This window comes from Argiope bruennichi, chromosome 7 (assembly GCF_947563725.1).
Source record: "Argiope bruennichi chromosome 7, qqArgBrue1.1, whole genome shotgun sequence".
In the NCBI taxonomy this organism is placed as follows: domain Eukaryota; kingdom Metazoa; phylum Arthropoda; class Arachnida; order Araneae; family Araneidae; genus Argiope; species Argiope bruennichi.
Genome location: NC_079157.1, coordinates 36066725 through 36085714, shown reverse-complemented (window position 1 = coordinate 36085714; position 18990 = coordinate 36066725). Strand labels below are relative to the sequence as shown.

General features: G+C 32.1%; 2 protein-coding genes across 4 annotated transcripts in view; both read right to left on the bottom strand.

The window, feature by feature from the left end:
- Positions 1-18990, bottom strand: part of LOC129976722 (retinaldehyde-binding protein 1-like) — a 43402-nt gene that overhangs the window by 3506 nt on the left and 20906 nt on the right. For all 3 annotated transcript variants that reach the window (XM_056090425.1, XM_056090427.1, XM_056090428.1), the window contains exons 2-4: positions 14181-14346; positions 11003-11248; positions 4663-4856 (exon numbers count right to left, since the gene is read on the bottom strand). In XM_056090425.1, coding sequence (XP_055946400.1) covers positions 4663-4856; positions 11003-11248; positions 14181-14343 — 603 coding nt within the window. In that variant the 5' untranslated portion in view covers positions 14344-14346. The remainder of the gene's footprint in view (positions 1-4662; positions 4857-11002; positions 11249-14180; positions 14347-18990) is intronic.
- LOC129975340 (uncharacterized) lies at positions 18056-18457 on the bottom strand. The gene has a single exon (XM_056088403.1). It carries the CDS (start codon positions 18455-18457, stop codon positions 18056-18058), a length of 402 nt encoding a protein of 133 aa, XP_055944378.1.

Sequence of the window (18990 nt, the reverse complement as noted above, 5' to 3'; positions counted from 1 at the left end):
AACCTATCCACATTCGGAAGAATTCGGTTCAATTATCGAAGATTATGACGTCACTACTGTTGATAAGGAAAAGGAACTGTCTCTTGAACAAAAATTAGAATTAGCGACAAATAAAAAAAAAATTCAACTTTCCAAAATACAATACAGAAATCAGCTATATCCAAAACCATCCGACGAGAAATCGATTTATTTGAAGATGAGGGATTTAGAGGTAAATACTTGGAAAAAGTATATCGCGCATTGCTAACAGTACCACCCACTAGCGTAGATGCCGAAAGAGTTTTTTCGACAGCTGGTCATTTTTGCACAAAATTACTTTTCAGGATTAATGACTGTACAATTGATGCATTATGTTTTTTTTTAAGATCACATTTCAAAAATTTGTAATAGTACCACAAACTCAATAGAGATATTTACACTTTTTTGTGATTTAAATAAATAAGATATTCCTTTACTTTTTTTTGTGATTATATACTGTTATAATTTATAAGTTACAAATTATTTTTTGTGATATTTACACTCTCTAACAAAACTGGCAAATAAAACAAAGAAACACCTGTGTTTTCTTTCTTTTTCTAAAATTTCTAATACCGGTATTAAAACCGGTATCCCGGTATTAAGATTTAAAAAATACCGAATACCGGTATTGAAATTTTGGTCCGGTATTGCAATCCCTAAATATGTCGTTTAATATGTGCATCTATTCTAATCGGAGTCCAACAGATAATTGTAAACCTTCAATAATAGACATACATCTGCTAACAAATGGTCTAAATAAAATAAATAATTCTATTTTATGTCAATGGAGTCAATAAATAATGATGAATTACGAATCTTAAATTTGTACATATGTCCTCTGTTCTGTGAATCATATTTAACAAAATATTTTTGTGATGCTAATATTTTAAATAAAAAGAGTTGCACTCCAATTATCTAAATCAATCATTAAAGCTGACAAATTTATGAAAGTTCCAATATCACTATTCTATAAAAACAGGTGGTTTTAGATCGCTTCATCGATTATCTCAAAGAAATCAATCATCTCTCAGAGCTTCTCAAGACTGAGTGGCCTAAGATTATAAAAATTTTTGTGGTTTTAAAATTGTAATATTCAAAATTTAATGAATCGATCAGATTTGATCGCTAAAGACAGAAACATTTATTTATTTATTTAAAAGTTGGTGTGTCAAGAATATTTCGCAGAATATGATTCCTAAATACCAAAATCTGTCTAAAATTTAAACTTCATAATTTTTAAAATATTTTTATAGACGTAAAATATAAAATACTATTACTGACATCATTTGAATCTTTTCGGAAAAAAACCCCCCTAAAAACTGAATTTTTCGATGAATCCGTAAAATTTTTGCTGAATAATTATTTGTGATATTATAAATTATAAAAAAAATATTCTGTAGAGCGCATGAAACTACAATGCTGAACGACTCGGTTTAAAATTGTGATATGTTTTAAAAAAACCATGCTTTGTGTCAGTAAAACAATGTCTTTATTACAATTATAGTTTAATCATTTCCATTTTAATTTAAAATTGAATTTTACGAGTGCTCATTGAAAATTGAAGAAAGATACATCTATACTTATAATAAAGCTCAATGTGTGTGTGTGTGTGTGTGTGTGTGTGTGTGTGTGTGTGTGTGTGTTGGCGCTCTACAGGCCAGACCGTTTGACATACAGCTACCAAATTTGGTACATGTATACCTTGGAGGTTGGGAATGTGCACCTGGGGTTTCTTTTTTCGAATTTTTAATTAGAATTTTAATTATTAATTAAAAACTAACTTTCCCGCCAAAAAAATCTTCCATTTTCCCCACTGCCAACTTTTCCGCCAAACAAATCTTCCATTATCCCCAGCGCCAAGCGAGAAAGGCTTCAGTTTTTTTTTTCTCCCAACAGTAATGAGGCTAGGGTTAAAATTTTTCGGCGGATTATTTCAATCGGTTCTGTTTATTTTCTTAATGTTTGATGCATTTAAAATTAAACATTGTTAATGAATCAATCTTTCAGATTCATTCTGAAGTACTTTTGAATTAAAATAAAACAGAATAAAGGAAATTAAAAATTTCTAATCCGCATAGCGTTACCCCAACTGGCGTAGAAAAAAATCATGTATTTGCGTTACGGAACCGGTGAAGAAAATTCACGCATGCGCATTCTGTTCTGATTGTTGCCATGACAATGTTATCAATGGATGATTTAAATTATTTTTGGGTTAGTTGCATGCTTTTGTAAGTAAATTGTATTTATGTTAGTTATATATTTTTTGTATATGCTTATAGTTTTAAGTACATCGTTTTTTAAGTAGTTTTTTTAAAACCTGTTTTCAACCGTTTATTTTAAACGATTCGTTTTATTTTCTTAGTGTTTGATGCATTTAAATTTAAACATTGTTAATGAATCGATCTGCTCATAATGAATCTAAGAAAATTTTGTTGACCAACTCTTGAGATATTACATAAATTTAAAAAGATATTCTTTAGTGCCCATAAAGTTTAAACGCTGAGTGACTCTATTTTCAGTAATCAGATTATAAAAAAATGCTTTGTTTCAGTAAAAAATATTATTATATTAATTGAAGATAAATTCTTTCCACTTTAATTTAAAGCATAAATTCTACGGGTGCTAACAGAAAATGAGAGAGATACATATTACGTTATGACTGAAGGCCTTTATAATATTATGAATGAATTATATGATAATCAAAATTTGAAGTTTTAAAATATTTTGATGAAGAAGCTATTAAAGTAGAAATTGCATAAAATATTTAATTATTAAAATTTTAACGAAACATTAAGATTGGCGAACTGGCTGGTCGCCAAAGGCGGCTAGTAGTACAATAAACAAAACGGCTTAAGGCCTACATAATAGTAGTTACTAGTGGTAGTTTGGTTGGTTACTTATTTAATGAAATTACTAATTACAAGAGAATAAAATTTTGTCTAGATATAAATATTATCACTTTATTTATTAATTATTTCTTATCCATCAAATAGATATACACCGCAAAATTATTTTTGTTACCAGTGTTAATTTAAAAACTTAATTTTTTCTCTACTAGCATTCATTTGTAGAGCAATACTACCATTCTTCATTCTATCATTAATATTACCAATCTTCATTCCAGAAAAGACAAATTTTTACAGCCAATCCCAAAGTTTCGAATAGTCAAGTTCCACTTTATTTACTGTATATCTAGAATCATATTCCGCTATGCACTGGGACACAAAGAATGTAGCATATACAACGTTCTATTTTCAATTAAAATCCGTTCTATTACAACCGTTCTCGTGACCACTCCTCTCTTATATATTACTAGCCGCCTTTGGCGACCAGCCGGTTCGCCAATCTTAATTTTCGTTAAAATTTTAATAATTAAATATTTTATGCAACTTCTACTTTAATAGCTTCTTCATCAAAATATTTTAAAACTTCAAATTTTGATTATCATATAATTCATTCATAATATTATAAAGGCCTTCAGTCATAACGTAATATGTATCTCTCTCATTTTCTGTTAGCAACCGTAGAATTTATGCTTTAAATTAAAGTGGAAAGAATTTATCTTCAATTAATATAATAATATTTTTTACTGAAACAAAGCATTTTTTTATATTCTGATTACTGAAAATAGAGTCACTCAGCGTTTAAACTTTATGGGCACTAAAAGAATATCTTTTTTAATTTATGTAATATCTCAAGAGTTGGGCAACAAAATTTTCTTAGATTCATTATGAGCAGATCGATTAATTAACAATGTTTAAATTTAAATGCATCAAACACTAAGAAAATAAAACGAATAGTTTAAAATAAACGGTTGAAAACAGGTTTTAAAAAACTACTTAAAAAACGATGTACTTAAAACTATAAGCATATACAAAAAATATATAACTAACCTAAATACAATTTACTTACAAAAGCATGCAACTAACCCAAAAATAATTTAAATTATCCATTGATAACGTTGTCATGGCAACAATCAGAACAGAATGCGCATGCGTGAATTTTCTTCGCCGGTTACGTAACGCAAATACGTGATTTTTTCTACGCCAGTTGGGGTAACGCTATGCGGATTAGAAATTTTTAATTTCCTTTATTCTGTTTTATTTTAATTCAAAAGTACTTCAGAATGAATCTGAAAGATTGATTCATTAACAATGATTAATTTTAAATGCATCAAACATTAAGAAAATAAACAGAACCGATTGAAATAATCCACCGAAAATTTTTAACCCTAGCCTCATTACTGTTGGGAGAAAAAAAAAAAACTGAAGCCTTTCTCGTTTGGCGCTGGGGATAATGGAAGATTTTTTTGGCGGAAAAGTTGGCGGTGGGGAAAATGGAAGATTTTTTTGGCGGGAAAGTTAGTTTTTAATTAATAATTAAAATTCTAATTAAAAATTCGAAAAAAGAAACCTCAGGTGCACATTCCCAACCTCCAAGGTATACATGTACCAAATTTGGTAGCTGTAGGTTGAATGGTCTGGCCTGTAGAGCGCCAACACACACACACACACACACACACACACACACACACACACACACACACACACACACACACACACACACACACACACACACACACACACACACACACACATTGAGCTTTATTATAAGTATAGATTTATGAAAAGAATGGAATCTTACTATGGTTGCGTGGAAGAGGAATCTCAAATTCCGCGGAGTGCAGTATTTGTAGTGCTCCCACTTCGTGTCTTTGAAATCGTGAATGACTTTGAATCCATTTATCTGAGTCATCGGATCGCGCATCAGTTGACAATAAGTCATCATAGATAATCGCACAAGATCTTCATAGACCATTTCGTCTGGATTCCATTTACCTACGTGAAAAAGAAAATTAAATAATATTAGTGAGTCACAATTATACCGAATATCACAGAGTTCATTCTTGAAATATTGGAGGAGGATAGAATTAGGGATGACGAATATTTTACGAGCGGTTATTACGTAACCAATATCATAAAGTCACAAATACCAGTGATCAATATTTTTCAAAGAAGGGCGTAATTCAAATCCTTGATACGATATTACTGATGATATTTCGATTACAGGTTTTGGATCACGATAGAAAGTAACAATCGATACGATCTGTCCAATGGAAGCTTTCGAACAAAACAGAAAAGGAAAAATCTGTGAATGGATTGAAAGTGAACGGAGCGGTTATTCTTGGAATTATCGTATCATTGAATCTCGATCTCGATCTCGATGGTGGGTTTATCGGGGTACCCGTCCTTGGAGAAGGACTATCCCCTTAATGATGTGACTGATAGAGCATAACTTTTGATATAATGCCATGGTACTGTTAAAATTATTGAGTTAGGAGTTCATATGTGGATTTGGCGAAGCTAGGTATGTGATTGGCTTGATTTGGGTGAGATTTGGAAAGTCGATATGCTATTGGCTGTTACTGTAGGAGTGGGTGAGTGGGTATGCTGCCAGCAGTAACGGGTCTTTACGATATGGATCCAGTGCAGGGGAAGTTACATGTTAAGTTTAATAGCACTAGATGGCGCCGCGATCAATGAATTGCATATCACTGAAATTTATACGAGCAGTGACTTCACTGGAAAGTGAAGTCGCCGCTCCGCTTCATGAGAGTAACCTTGACATTCTGATATTCCCATTTGATCATGCACAAATCCTTTTTAATTGCTTGTGACTTCACTTTGCATATGTTCCGTTTACTACTGGCGCCATCTATTGGTAAAATATGGAACTAAAGTAAACAATTTAAAGAAATGACATATATATTTAATTCAAATTTTTCAGAAAATGGTTTACTCCAATAAAGAAATGAAATAAATAGTTTTGAGAAAAAAAATCAAATTTAAGAAGTAAGCTGAAATAGATAAATTAATTCAATTACACGCTACTTAAATTAGTAAATTAAGTATTAATTACAATTAATAAATTTTATATTTAATATTAAGTAATAATTTTTAATTAATAATATGATTGAAATAACAGATATTTAAAACAAATATTTAAAAATAACAATAGCAAAATTATTTGCTATTCAAAAAATCGTGGATTATGCATCTCTAGATCGAATACTTTGAATATAAATAATACTCCGTGCAGAACATTCAGTCGCAAATGCAGCCTTGAATTGGAAACTACAAATAATCTTGGAATTAAATGGCATTATAGAAACATGAATTTATTCTTGGGATTCTAGAATGTACTAAGAGTCTGGAACATATTTCCTAAAATAGTATGTAATTTCCAACTCTTGGATGTATTCGCGATTACACATTGAATGTTGTATTTGGCGTGTCCTTTCATCCGCTGACGTGTGGGCCGTGAAATTTCGAGCATTCTACGTAGCAAATAAATTCATGAATATGAAAATAAATTCAGGTCGATTTTAGATCCGATTGGAAATTTTTAAAATCATTTATAAATTTATAAAAGGATTTTTTTCCAAAATATCCATTTGTAACGCTGCTTAATGATACCCCAATGACTTTCATAAAAATTTACTTATGTACTTAAAAGCGCATTTTAATTTAAAATACAGAGTTCATGAATGGTCATACCGTGTTTCACTCTTATGCTACTGTATGGAGATGAGCCCTTACAACAGAACAAAATATTATACTTTTAACAATATTTCAGATATGATTATTATAGATTAACTAACGAAACTTAAAATAAAAAGCTTCGTGCACATTGGTAGAATGCTCAAAAAAATTGTTGTACATTTTATATGTAAATATATAATAATATGAAACGTTTTTTTTTTTTTTTTTTTTTTTTTGCAATGGGTTCTTTTTTTTTTAATCTACAGTGTTCATAAACTTACAAATCAAAACTGATTATTAAAATAAGTTTGAAGCAAATAGTGATCCACTAACAGAAATGAATCACATAAAATACAATCGTGGAACAGAAAAAAGTTGAACTTCATTAAATAATGAATTTGGGCAAACACGGAGAAGTAAAATAAGTATGATTACAAATAAACGACAAAATGAAAAAAAAATTGATGAGAAAAGTGAGTGAGATATTCAAAATATTGTTGAATCATTAAACAAGGAAAAGTGTGAAAACGATAAAACTCGATTCCGAAAATGCTGAAATCTGTGTTTCCGAGGTGATGTAATATCAAACACAAATTAAAATAATGCTGAAAGATATTAACAATAATTTACAACTGATATAAGAATATGAATCGGCAGACTTCAACTCATTAAACTTTGCTGCAATCCAGCATTAAAAAAATGCGAATAAAATGTTAATTTGATCTTCATAACTACATAACGTTCACGAATACTTAAAATGAATCCTTAAAATAGGATTGAAGAAAACGATGATCTATAGACAGAAAAAATATATATAGCCAAATACAAAAAAACAACAAAAAAAAATCAGTGGGAGTGGTCTCCAAAAACCTTTCTCGCATACTCTCTAATAAAATTGTTATCCCAGAAAACACATGAAATGGCAGGGACGTGTAATAGTTAAGAAATATTAATCTTTGGCGTGTATTTAGCATCTTTACTGAATCTATCGTGTTATCCTTGGCGAATTTTTTGGCGATGAAACGCTGACATGAGGGTAAAAGTATCCGAAAATCGAATTTGTATTTTAGATGCGTTTTTTCCAAACCGACTGAAACAAGCATTTGAAATAAAATTACAATTATAATCACAAAATCACATAACAAATTTGATATATTTAAGTCAATACGTTTTTGAGTTATCGCGTTCACATGTTTCTGAAAGTACAGATTGACAGACAGTCAACCCGTTCTTGGATTTGGTTCAAAATTTTATAATTACTTACATCATACATATTAAATATGTATACTGATCTACCTAGCACTCTTAGTTTTACAGTTATCGTGTTAAATTATATTCGAACAGACTGACAGACTTCCTCTGAGCGGCGTTTGCTCAAAATGTGATAGAAATCTAGAAATTTGGTACAAAGACCAACCAAGCCATGCACGTATACCAAATTTCATCCGTCTTGCTCAAAGCGGTTTCGAGTTATCTTTGTCACAGACAAACAAATGGACATTTTCCAAAAATGTGCTTTTCGAACACAAGGAGGTCTAAAATTGGGAGATTCGTCAAAAACTCGATATACCTTTCTATACTTCGCATGCGAGAAAGTAAAAAAGGAAGAAACTGCGATATATATATTTTTCATAAACACTTCCGAGTTCTATTCGGGATGAAATGTATGCTTTCATAATAAAAACTAATTATTATTCCTGCCTGCATTCAGTATAAAGATACATAAAAATGCTAAAACAAAAGTTGCTAGACGCAAATCAGCGTTGCAGAGATAGATCAGTAGACAACTCTTATATAAATAGAATTCAACAATTATCATCACCTACTTATAGTGTTTTAGTTTAGTTATATTAACGTCCCGTTGTAAAGCAACACTAGGGCTATTTTGGGACGGACCTCGTCATTTTGAACCGCGTCAGAAGACGAGGGCGACACCTGAGCTGGCACCCCCCTCTCCACGTCACAGCACACTAGTTGGAGGCCGTTTGGCATGACGGATTTTACGTGCAACAGACCCCTTACACGACGGTTCTTCGGTGGAATCGGGTCTCGAACCTGAAACCTTACGGCTCACAAGCCGAAACCTTACCACCAGGCCACCACGGCTACTTACAATGAGAAGAGGGCAAAGGTTGGTAATTAGAGGAAATGCTTTCCTTTTGAGCTTCTCGCAGATTTACACAATGTAGTATGTTTTATGCTTTGCAATAGTTTGAAGAAAAGGGCGCATGCTTTTGCATCGTCTTTTTTGAACGTTGGACGTTTATATATCGTTAAATTTTGACGAACAAGGCTCCAAATTTAATACAATATTTAATGAAAGACTACAGTCATTGCTCAGTAATCCGGCTGACATCAGACATCAGAGAAAGCCGAATGAATGGAAGTGCCAGATGAGCGAACAATCATTTCATTAAAGAGGTTTCACAGCTTCACTTAGGTTAAATTCATTCAAATGGAAGCTCATTTCAAAAAATTAACAACAAAACCTATTGTAATACATTTGCTCAGCCTCTCACCAAAAAGAAACCAGAGGGAGTGGTCTCCGAAAAATTTTCTCGCACACACTCTAATAAATTTGAAATGCCAAAGACGCCTTACATTGCACTGGCGAACAATAGTTACGAAATATTAACTTTTAGCGTCAACTTTAGCATTTTTACTGAAACTATCGGCGAATGACTTGACAATGCATCCCTGACATGTGTTAATAATATACAAAAGACGGATTTTTGTTTTTTCCACCAACCGATTCAAACAAAACTTTAACACAAAACTGCACTCGCAGTCACAAAACCACCTACCAAATTTGATACATTTACGTCAATGGGTGTTTGAATTATTGTACAGACCAACAGCCAGCCAACCCGTATTTGGATTTGGCTCAAAATTTAACAAGCGTCTACATTATGGATACTAAATCTGCTTACCAAATGTTATCTATCTAGATATATTCGTTTTATAATTATCGTGTTAAATTATTTTCGGACAAACTGGCAGACGGAGATCCTCTGAACAGATTTTACTCAAAATTTGATACAAATCTGTAAATTTAGTGTAGAAACCATATATCAAATTTCAATCCTATAGATAAAAAAGTTTATTGAGTTATCTTTGTCACAGACAGAAAGATGGACATTTTCTAAAAATGGGTTTTTCAAACACAGGGATTTATTTCTAAAACGTGCTGATTCGTCAAAATCTCGAGTTCGAATTTTTTGACGATATCTATACTTCCTCTATACTAGGTATACGAGAAAATAAAAAGTTTATATTGATTTTTTTTACGGATGTTTTGCTGACGTTCAGCAGATGATTACTGCTAGCCAAATGACCACAAGTGGAAATTTGCCTCCATTGTTCGTCAGAAGTGCCATTTGTGCTGGAGCATGGTCAGTATATGAAAGAATTTTAGGAAAGATTGAAACACATCAAATTCTATACGTTTAATTGTAGCACTTTTGATTTGCATAGGAAAGACAATCCAATGATTGAAATAAATCAAATTCTATCTGTTAAATTGTAGCACTTTTGATTTGCATAGAAAAGACAATCCAATGATTGAAATAAATCAAATTCTATCCGTTAAATTGTAGCATTTTTGATTTGCATAGAACAGACAATCCAATGATTGAAACAAATCAGATTCTATCCGTTAAATTGTAGCATTTTTGATATGAATAGAACAGACAATCCAATGATTGAAACAAATCAAATTCTATCCGCTTAATTGTAGCCCTTTTGAATTGCATAGAACAGATAATCCAATGATTGAAACAGATCAAATTCTATCCGTTTAATTGTAGCCCTTTTGAATTGCATAGAACAGATAATCCAATGATTGAAACAAATCAAATTCTATCCGTTTAATTGTGGCATAGAACAGACAATCCAATGATTAAAACAAATCAAGTTATATCCGTTTAATTGTAGCACTTTTGATCTGCATAGAACAGACAATCCAAAGATTGAAACAAATCAAATTCTATCCGTTTAATTGTAGCATAGAACAGACAATCCAAAGATTGAGACAAATCAAATTCTATCCGTTTAATTGTAGCACTTTTGATTTGCATAGAACAGACATTCCAATGATTGAAACAAATCAGATTCTATCCGTTTAATTTCAGCACTTTTGAATTGCATAGAACAGACAATACATACTTTCTTTACAACCCTCCCCCCCAAAAAAAAATGACAAAAATTCACAAAGATGGTTGGAATCTGCATACCGAAAAGAATACCATCGATCAAATTCGTTCTGTATTAGATTTTTCGTGCTTAAAAAAATAGGTACACATACAAAAGCAAAATTAGTATTTTTTTTCGGAACATTAGGAGCTTAATAATATGAATAACAATCATAATCTAGTGGCTTATTTCCAGAAAATACAATATTCAATTTGTATAGATTTTCTATGCAATAAGGTAAAAATTCTTACCTGTTTGAGTCACAATGATCGTGCATCCCTCAGGGCTCCTTTCCGGAAGTGGCAGAATAAATTCAACTGAGTTTGTGCAATGGAAGTATTCATCCGGAATGCTTTGAAATAAATGGCTGTTGACACTTCTCAAAGCCACGTAATTCTGAATATGTTTGAAAGCCCTCTGGACGTCGTATTTGCTGTGCCTTAAGTACTGAACCAACAGATCTTTTTCGAAATCAAAGTCATTCGTTGCTGGGTCTCCTGATTAATAAAATAAAATAGAACATTGATTTATAGATAATAATAGATCGTTATTATTGATTGAGTAGATAGAAAAACAAAGCTTTGGTACTGTCGCAATACTGTACCTTAAGTACTGAAAAGATATATATATATTTCGAAATCAAAGTTATTTGTTGTTTGGTCTGCTGATTAATAAAAAAAATAGATATTTGATTTAATAGATAACTTGCCGCCTTTGGTGACCAGCCGGTTAGCTAGCATTAATGCTCTCTAAAATGTTCACTTAATATTTTATGTAACTTTGTCTCAGAATAGGTTTTTCAACAAAAAATTTTTCAGCTTCAAATTTTGAGAGTTATACAATTTACTTAAACTCTCAAAATTTGAAGCTGAAAAATGTTTTGTTGAAAAACCTATTCTGAGACAAAGCCATTCTATTCATGGCACTATGCATCTCTAATTTTCTATCAGAGCCCGTAAAATTTAATTTTAAATGATTGGCTTCTTTGAGACGGTCGATGAAGTAATCTAAAATCGACTGATTTTGAATAATCGTGATATTTAAGTTTTCATAAATCGGTCAGCTTTAGTGATTGATTTAGTTCATTGGAGTGCAACTCTTTTTATTTAAGATATTAGCGTCACAAGAATATTTTGTAAAACATGATTCCCAGGGCAGAAGTTGTATGTAAAAATTTAAAATTCGTGATTCATTAACATTTATTGTCTAAATTTACATAAAATATAATTATTTATTTCATTTAGACCATTTTGTTAGCAGATGCATTTCTATTACTAAAGATTTACAAATAAGTTGTTAGCCTCCTATTAGAGTAGATATCTTGAACTAATGAGTGCGTTGAGATTTCCTAATGAACTGCCCGGTTTTCGATATAATATTTTTAATCTACACAAACACAGCTACGTTACAAAATTTACAAACACACATAGACAATTAAGTTAAAGTAAACAATATGGTGGAGGGATTCCACCATTTCCAACCGAAAGCATTCGGCGTTAACGCAAGGGTTGCGCATAGGAAAAAGTCGACCTCAGGATGCAGGTCTCCCGTTCAACTGCTTGTCTGTAAACGCCACAAGGATCTTCTGTAAAATGCCACAAGGGGGCGCTCTCTGCTCAAGGGGGGAAAAAGGTGCTACAGAACATTTTAAACCACATTTGCCTTAAATAAAACTATTACAATGAATTAGTAACATAGATATTGTAAAAGATCATAGAAAATGTTTCTCTGCACTTATTGTTCAGAAAATATCATATTTTATATTTATCTCATTTCATATAGACACGTGCTGAAGATTATACTTTTATATGTTTCATTTGCAACGATTTACTTATTTTTTAACTTGAGTTTTTGTCAATGTGATGGTAACGCATGCGAGTTCGCAAATTGTACAGACTAAGTCTATGGCAAAGGATACCGACGTGCTCTGATTGGTTTAAGCCTTGGCATCTTTTTGGCAATGTTTTGCCAAAAAGATGCCATACCGAAATATATTTTTATAAAAATAAATAAAATATGTGAATTTATCCCCCCTCCCTATTTTTTACGGTTTACATGTAATATTAATCTGGAACACATCTACAGTAGAAAAGATCAAATCATGAAACCTAAATTCAGGAATTATAAAAATTACAATTTATTATAAATATTTTTGTGTGTGTTTCTTCTTAATATTATTTTTTGATATAACTAAAAAAATTAGCTACGAAATCACATATTCCGTTAAAGCTTACATATTTATACGTTTTGGTATAAATATGTACCAAATAGGTAATCATCTCCCCATATGTAGTTGATGGGAAAGTAACAAACGTTCAGCAACAAGTTTCAATGACTGCATAAATTATCTAATAAAGGCACGAAAATCATAGAAAAATAAGAATTATTTAATTGCTGCATCATATGTTGAATAATTACTTTCATATTGTTTTTATACTTCTGTGCATAAATAACATTAGTTACTTGTATTACTAGTATTATTAGTAATATTTATTATTATTATAATTAATTAGTATTAGTAGTATTACGAGTAATATTTAGAGAAAACAATTATATTAATAAAAATTAGATCGTGTTGATATTCACTCGTATCTTCCATAAAACTAATGAAAGGTACAAGTTTCAGCCAAATAAGCGAAAACTACACTATTACGAGTGCAAAACATTGCCAAAAAGATGCCAAGGCTTAAACCAATCAGAGCACGTCGGTATCCTTTGCCATAGACTTAGTCTGTACAATTTGCGAGCTCGCGTAACGCATTGATAAAAGTTAATTTTGTTTCCCATTTATGTGAAAAGTGCACGTGCAACTTACATTTTATTTTATTTTGTGAGAAATAAATTATTGAAAATAGGATTAAATAATTTTTTTAAAAAAATCATTAGAAATAGAAATTTAATTTTTTGGTTGAAACATTGGTAAAAAGATGATTTTTTGATCTTCAATATGATGTAAAAATAAATTTTGTGCAGTAATATTTTCGGAAGTTATAGCGGAAAAACGTCAACATTTCGCTTCATTTTTAACTACTTAAAATTGTAATTAAAAATTCGAAAAAATCCCTCTGAGGTGCCCATTCCTCCAAAGTATACACGTGCCAAATTTGGTAGCTGTCAGTCAAACGGTCTGACCTGTAGAGCCCTAACGCACACACACACACATTGAGCTTTATTATAAATATAGATTAAAATAGAAGATAGATTAGATAGAAAAATAAATGTTTTGAAATTAAATCAAACCAATTTCAGGTTAGATGATACATTGCTACCAATACAAAGAAATGAAATTCCTCCTATGATAATAGTGTTTAGACTAAATGATAAAAGCTTATGAAATAAAAACAAAAAAATTTAAAATGGACATCTTTACTGAAAATATTGCTGTATTTTTATCTACTCCCCATAATTAAAGGGGAAAAAAATACAAACCAGCTATCAGCGTTTTTAATTCTTGTAACTTTTCACTTTTATTTTCAGGTTTCTCATTCAATTCTATTTCACTCTTTTTCTGGAAATATTCTGGAAGATGATCCATCTGGAAAGGAAGGGTCTTCCCACGCTGCTCTGGTCCATTTGAAATCGGATTGGACATTATCTAAAAAATGAAAAGTATGAAATTTTCGAAAACCACTTTTCATGTGACATAATAATAGAGAAAAATGAGTGGATACATAAAACATGAAGTAAGAAATGTCTGCGTTGGTTCTTTTACTATTTATCTCAATCGAAGTGTTTATTTCTGACTAACCGCCTTCAATGACCAGCATAATAATCGTTAAAATGTTCAATATTTTATGTAAATAAGTCTTGAACAATTTCTTGGCCGCGGATGCTAACAGCAAAATTTAAGCCTCGGTACTAGGAGGTGCCAGGTTGGAGACTCGATTCCATTAACCCTTGACTGGGGAGGTGAAATTTTAGGACTAAACTGGGGAGGTGTGGTCTACGAGACCGCATTTCATTTACACTCAAATTAAATTTTCTAATAAATGCATTTGCATGAAAAAGTGCCAAAATATTTTGCAGGTAATTTTTTTTTGATATATAGATATGTTTTAGAAATTTTTCTAAATATATTATCATTGAAAAAAGTAAATGTGTTGGAACATACATTTTCCTCTCAAATTACATGTTACAATAAATAATATTCTTGAAAAAACATATTACTTTTTAAATCATACTTATTTTTACAGTATATGAAGGAAGATAGAAGACAATATAATGTAAAATTCAACAATTATATATATAAAAAAATTAACAATGGGTAAAATTGGCTCTTTTTTTATCGGCTTGTGTGATTATCATAGCACAGTTTTCTAGAGCATTTTAAAAATACAGGTTAAGGACTAGTATAAAAATCTACCTATAAATTCTGTATATATATCTCTTGGTATATTAATATATTTTATAAACTTTTCAAAATACATTATCACTAGAAAAATTATGTTTGAGCATACATATCAGAATCAGTTGAATGCAAACTTTCATCGAAAAACTCTCCTGTACAATTTTCTTTATCACTAAAATCATTTTCTGCTTTACTTAAAAGTGTCTGGAGCACTGCTTCGTAATAGGATCAGTAAATGGATGATATTTCGAGGCCTAAGTTTTAGCGCCATCTGCTAAGCCTTGTTTATCAATGGGGCACTAACAGGGAGGTGCGGTCTTAGAGACCGCACTAAAAGAAATACAGTACACTCCCGATTATCCGCGGAATTGGGTGGCGCGGCCGCCGCGGGTAACAAAAATCGCGGATAATCCGAAAAAAGCTAAAAACGGGTATAGCAAAGGAGAAAATTAAAAGGTAAAGTCATTCCAACTTTGAAAAATCGTTTTATGTACAATGAAACGTAAAATAAACAGCAGGAAATGTTATTTTAGTATATCACTCAAAACTAACCTAAAATGCATTTTGTTAATGAAAACAGAAAAGTGCTTTGTACTTACGAGAGGCGTCAAGGGTACACAGAAAAATTAATACATATGTACTGTTTTAATACTGTAATGTATTATGTAATTACAAAAGCATAACTGTAAAACTACACCTTTTTGAAGAAATCAGTCGTTTGCGTTTGCTTCTTTCTTTGGAAGCATTTTTTCTTTGCTTGGAAGCAAAAAAAAAAAAAAAAAAAACTTAATGCGGAAGGCGCGGATAATCGGGAGTCTACTGTAATTAAATTATTTTAAAAAGCATCTGCTGAAATCGGTTGAAAAAGTTCACGAGTATTGAAGGTCACAAAACAGGAAGCTACAGGGTCAATCCATTCAATTGAGATAAAAATAAAATAGGGGTGACCGAAAATCCATCGCTAGCGGTCTCACAGACCGCACGTCGTCATTTAAGAGTTAAAGAACCGTCGTGCAAGCTGATCCGGTGCACGTCAAATCAGTGAAGAACCGAATGTCCTCCCACTGATGTTGTGAAGTTAAAAGGCGGTGCTAGCTCAGATGCCGTCCTCATCAACTCATCACGATTCAAAATTGCGAGGTCCGTCCCCAAATAGTTGCCAGTGTTGTTTTAAAACAGGACTTTAATATAACTAAACTTGAATAGTTTCTTCAGTAAAGTATTTTTTCTAACTTTAATAGCCATTTAACTTATATCATTACAGCTGCTGTTCATTGATCTACGTCTCTCTCTAATTTTCCGTCTTCTCCCGTAAAATTGAAACTCTAAATTTAGGCAGAAGCGAATAAACTTCAATAAATACAAATCCCCCCCCCCCCTCGAAACCCAAAATGATTTTGAAACATATGAGTACAGAAAATAGAATCTTTCAGCTTATTTATATAAATAAATAAATAATAAAAATTTTCTATTTTCTGCAACCAAATCTGACAGAATGTCGCTGATTGGCGTAAGTTCTTCGAGACGGTGGATGGAATGGTCAAAACTCGCGCATTTTCATAAGACAGCAGTCTCCAAATTTTCTAAACTCACTCAATGTTAATCCAATAGATTTTTATTTAAAATGTTGGCGTCTCAAAAATATTTTACAAAATACAGTAGACTCCCGATTATACGCGGGCGGGTTATCCGCGCCTTCCGCACAAAGTTTTTTTTTTTTTTTTTTGACTGATTTTTTCAAAAAGGTGCAGTTTTACAGTTATGCTTTTGTAATTACATAATACATTACAGTATTAAAACAGTACATATGTATTAATTTTTCTATGTATCCTTGACGCCTCTCGTAAATACAAAGCACTTTTCTGTTTTCATTAACAAAATGCAATTTAGGTTAGTTTTGAGTGATATACTAAAATATTAAGCGTTAGTTAAACATTTCCTGCTGTTTATTTTACGTTTTATTGTACATAAAACGATTTTTCAAAGTTGGAATGACTGTTTTCTCTTTTGCTATACCCGTTTTTAGCTTTTTTCGGATTATCCGCGAATTTTGTTATCCGCGGCGGCCGCGCCACCCAATTCCGCGGATAATCGGGAGTGTACTGTAAATATTTTACTAAAGGACCGAGAGTCTACATAATAATATAAAATTCATTATTATCATTTATTGATTCAAACTACATAAAATGGCATTATTTATTTCCTTTAGACCATTTTTCCAATTAGATGCAGATGTCCAATTCTAACTGTTTAGAAATTAGGTATAGGTACTAAGAAAGAGTGTATATATATATATATATATATATATATATATATATATATATATATTAGCTGACCCAGCGAACTTCGTACCGCCTAACAATCAATGAACAGTTTAGTTACACCATTTATAACTCAAGAAGGGCTGTTCCGATTTTAATCATATTTGATTTGTTATAGCAATATAAGGGGAAAAAAACAATAAAACTACAAAAATAAGCATTAAAATGGCTCTTCAGAAAGATATTTTCTTTATTCAATCTATATATACATTCGGGTTTCTTCTCTTGAGTCAAGCACCTTCTTATAACAACATTTTTTGTTTTGTTATCAGATGCAAGAACAAATAAAGCGGATGGTTCACTAACACGTGAACATGCCACATATAATTGACCATGAGAAAAACATGAGTTTTCTAGATTAAGACCACAAACACTCGACGATTGGCCTTGTGATATGTTAATCGTCATTGCAAATGCAACACAAATTGGAAATTGAATTCGTTTAAACACAAAGGGCATATCTCTTGGGATCATGGAATCCTCTGAATGGGAACTTCCTCATCTTTGAATTTTCCTTTGAGTATAGTCGCGTGAATCACATTTATAATCAGTTTTTTTTATCACCAAATGCGTTCCATTGCATAGTTTTAGTTGGTTTAGTTTCGACGCATCATGACCACCGAGCCAACCTTCAGCTATAAATTGTGCGGTGGTAAGCCAGGCACATCCAAGGAGTTTAAAAATTCAGATGGATAGTTGGCGACTTCGTCTTCGTTTGTTACACAGTCAATAGATTTGAATGAATGTAGAGTAACAACGATTTGATTCTGAATTACGAAGTTTAAGTCATCCACATCTTTGTTCTTAGCCGCCAAAATGGCTCGCTCACTAAACCATTTGTAATTTTTGTGGTTATAAATAATGTTCGGGAACACTTTGTTGATGAGCTCAGCTTTCGATGCAACGAAATTGCAAAAATTCCGAGGAAATAAAATAAATCCGCTCGATTCGTCGACAGGAACATGACCATTACCGATAGTCAACAATTGCTTGGATAAATCTTCAGCAGATGGATCGTTCAGCAATGCAACTCTCATGTTTGTTGTCAGTTGAAGTTTCTTCACATAGCTTCACAGATTTGATGATTTGATGCAAGCGTTTATTTCATCGGCTGCAGTCGATCTTGGAATAACTGGCAGTGTTTGGCGGAAATCGCCAGACAATAAAATCATTGCGCCTCCAAAGCATCTCGAGTCATTGTGCAGATCTTTCAATGTCCTGTTAAATGCTTTCAATGCGCGTTTTTGCGCCACCGTGCATTCGTCCCATATGATGTTTTTTGATGCTACTAAAATTTTGGCTATTGCGGACTATTTCAAAATGTTACATGTCACTTCTTCAGAATTTTGTAGGTTTAACGACAACTTTAACGTTCAATGAGCCGCACGGCATCCTTCGAACAATGTGGCCGCTATGCCAGAAAACGCAACTGCTACCGCAGAAACAGTGGCCAAAAGCAATGATATGAGGAATTGTCCAATCGTATAGAAACGGTGCTCGATTCAAATCGACACTTGAAGCATCGCGCCGAAGATTATATCGCTGTTGATCCCTACTCTGCGTAGGGATG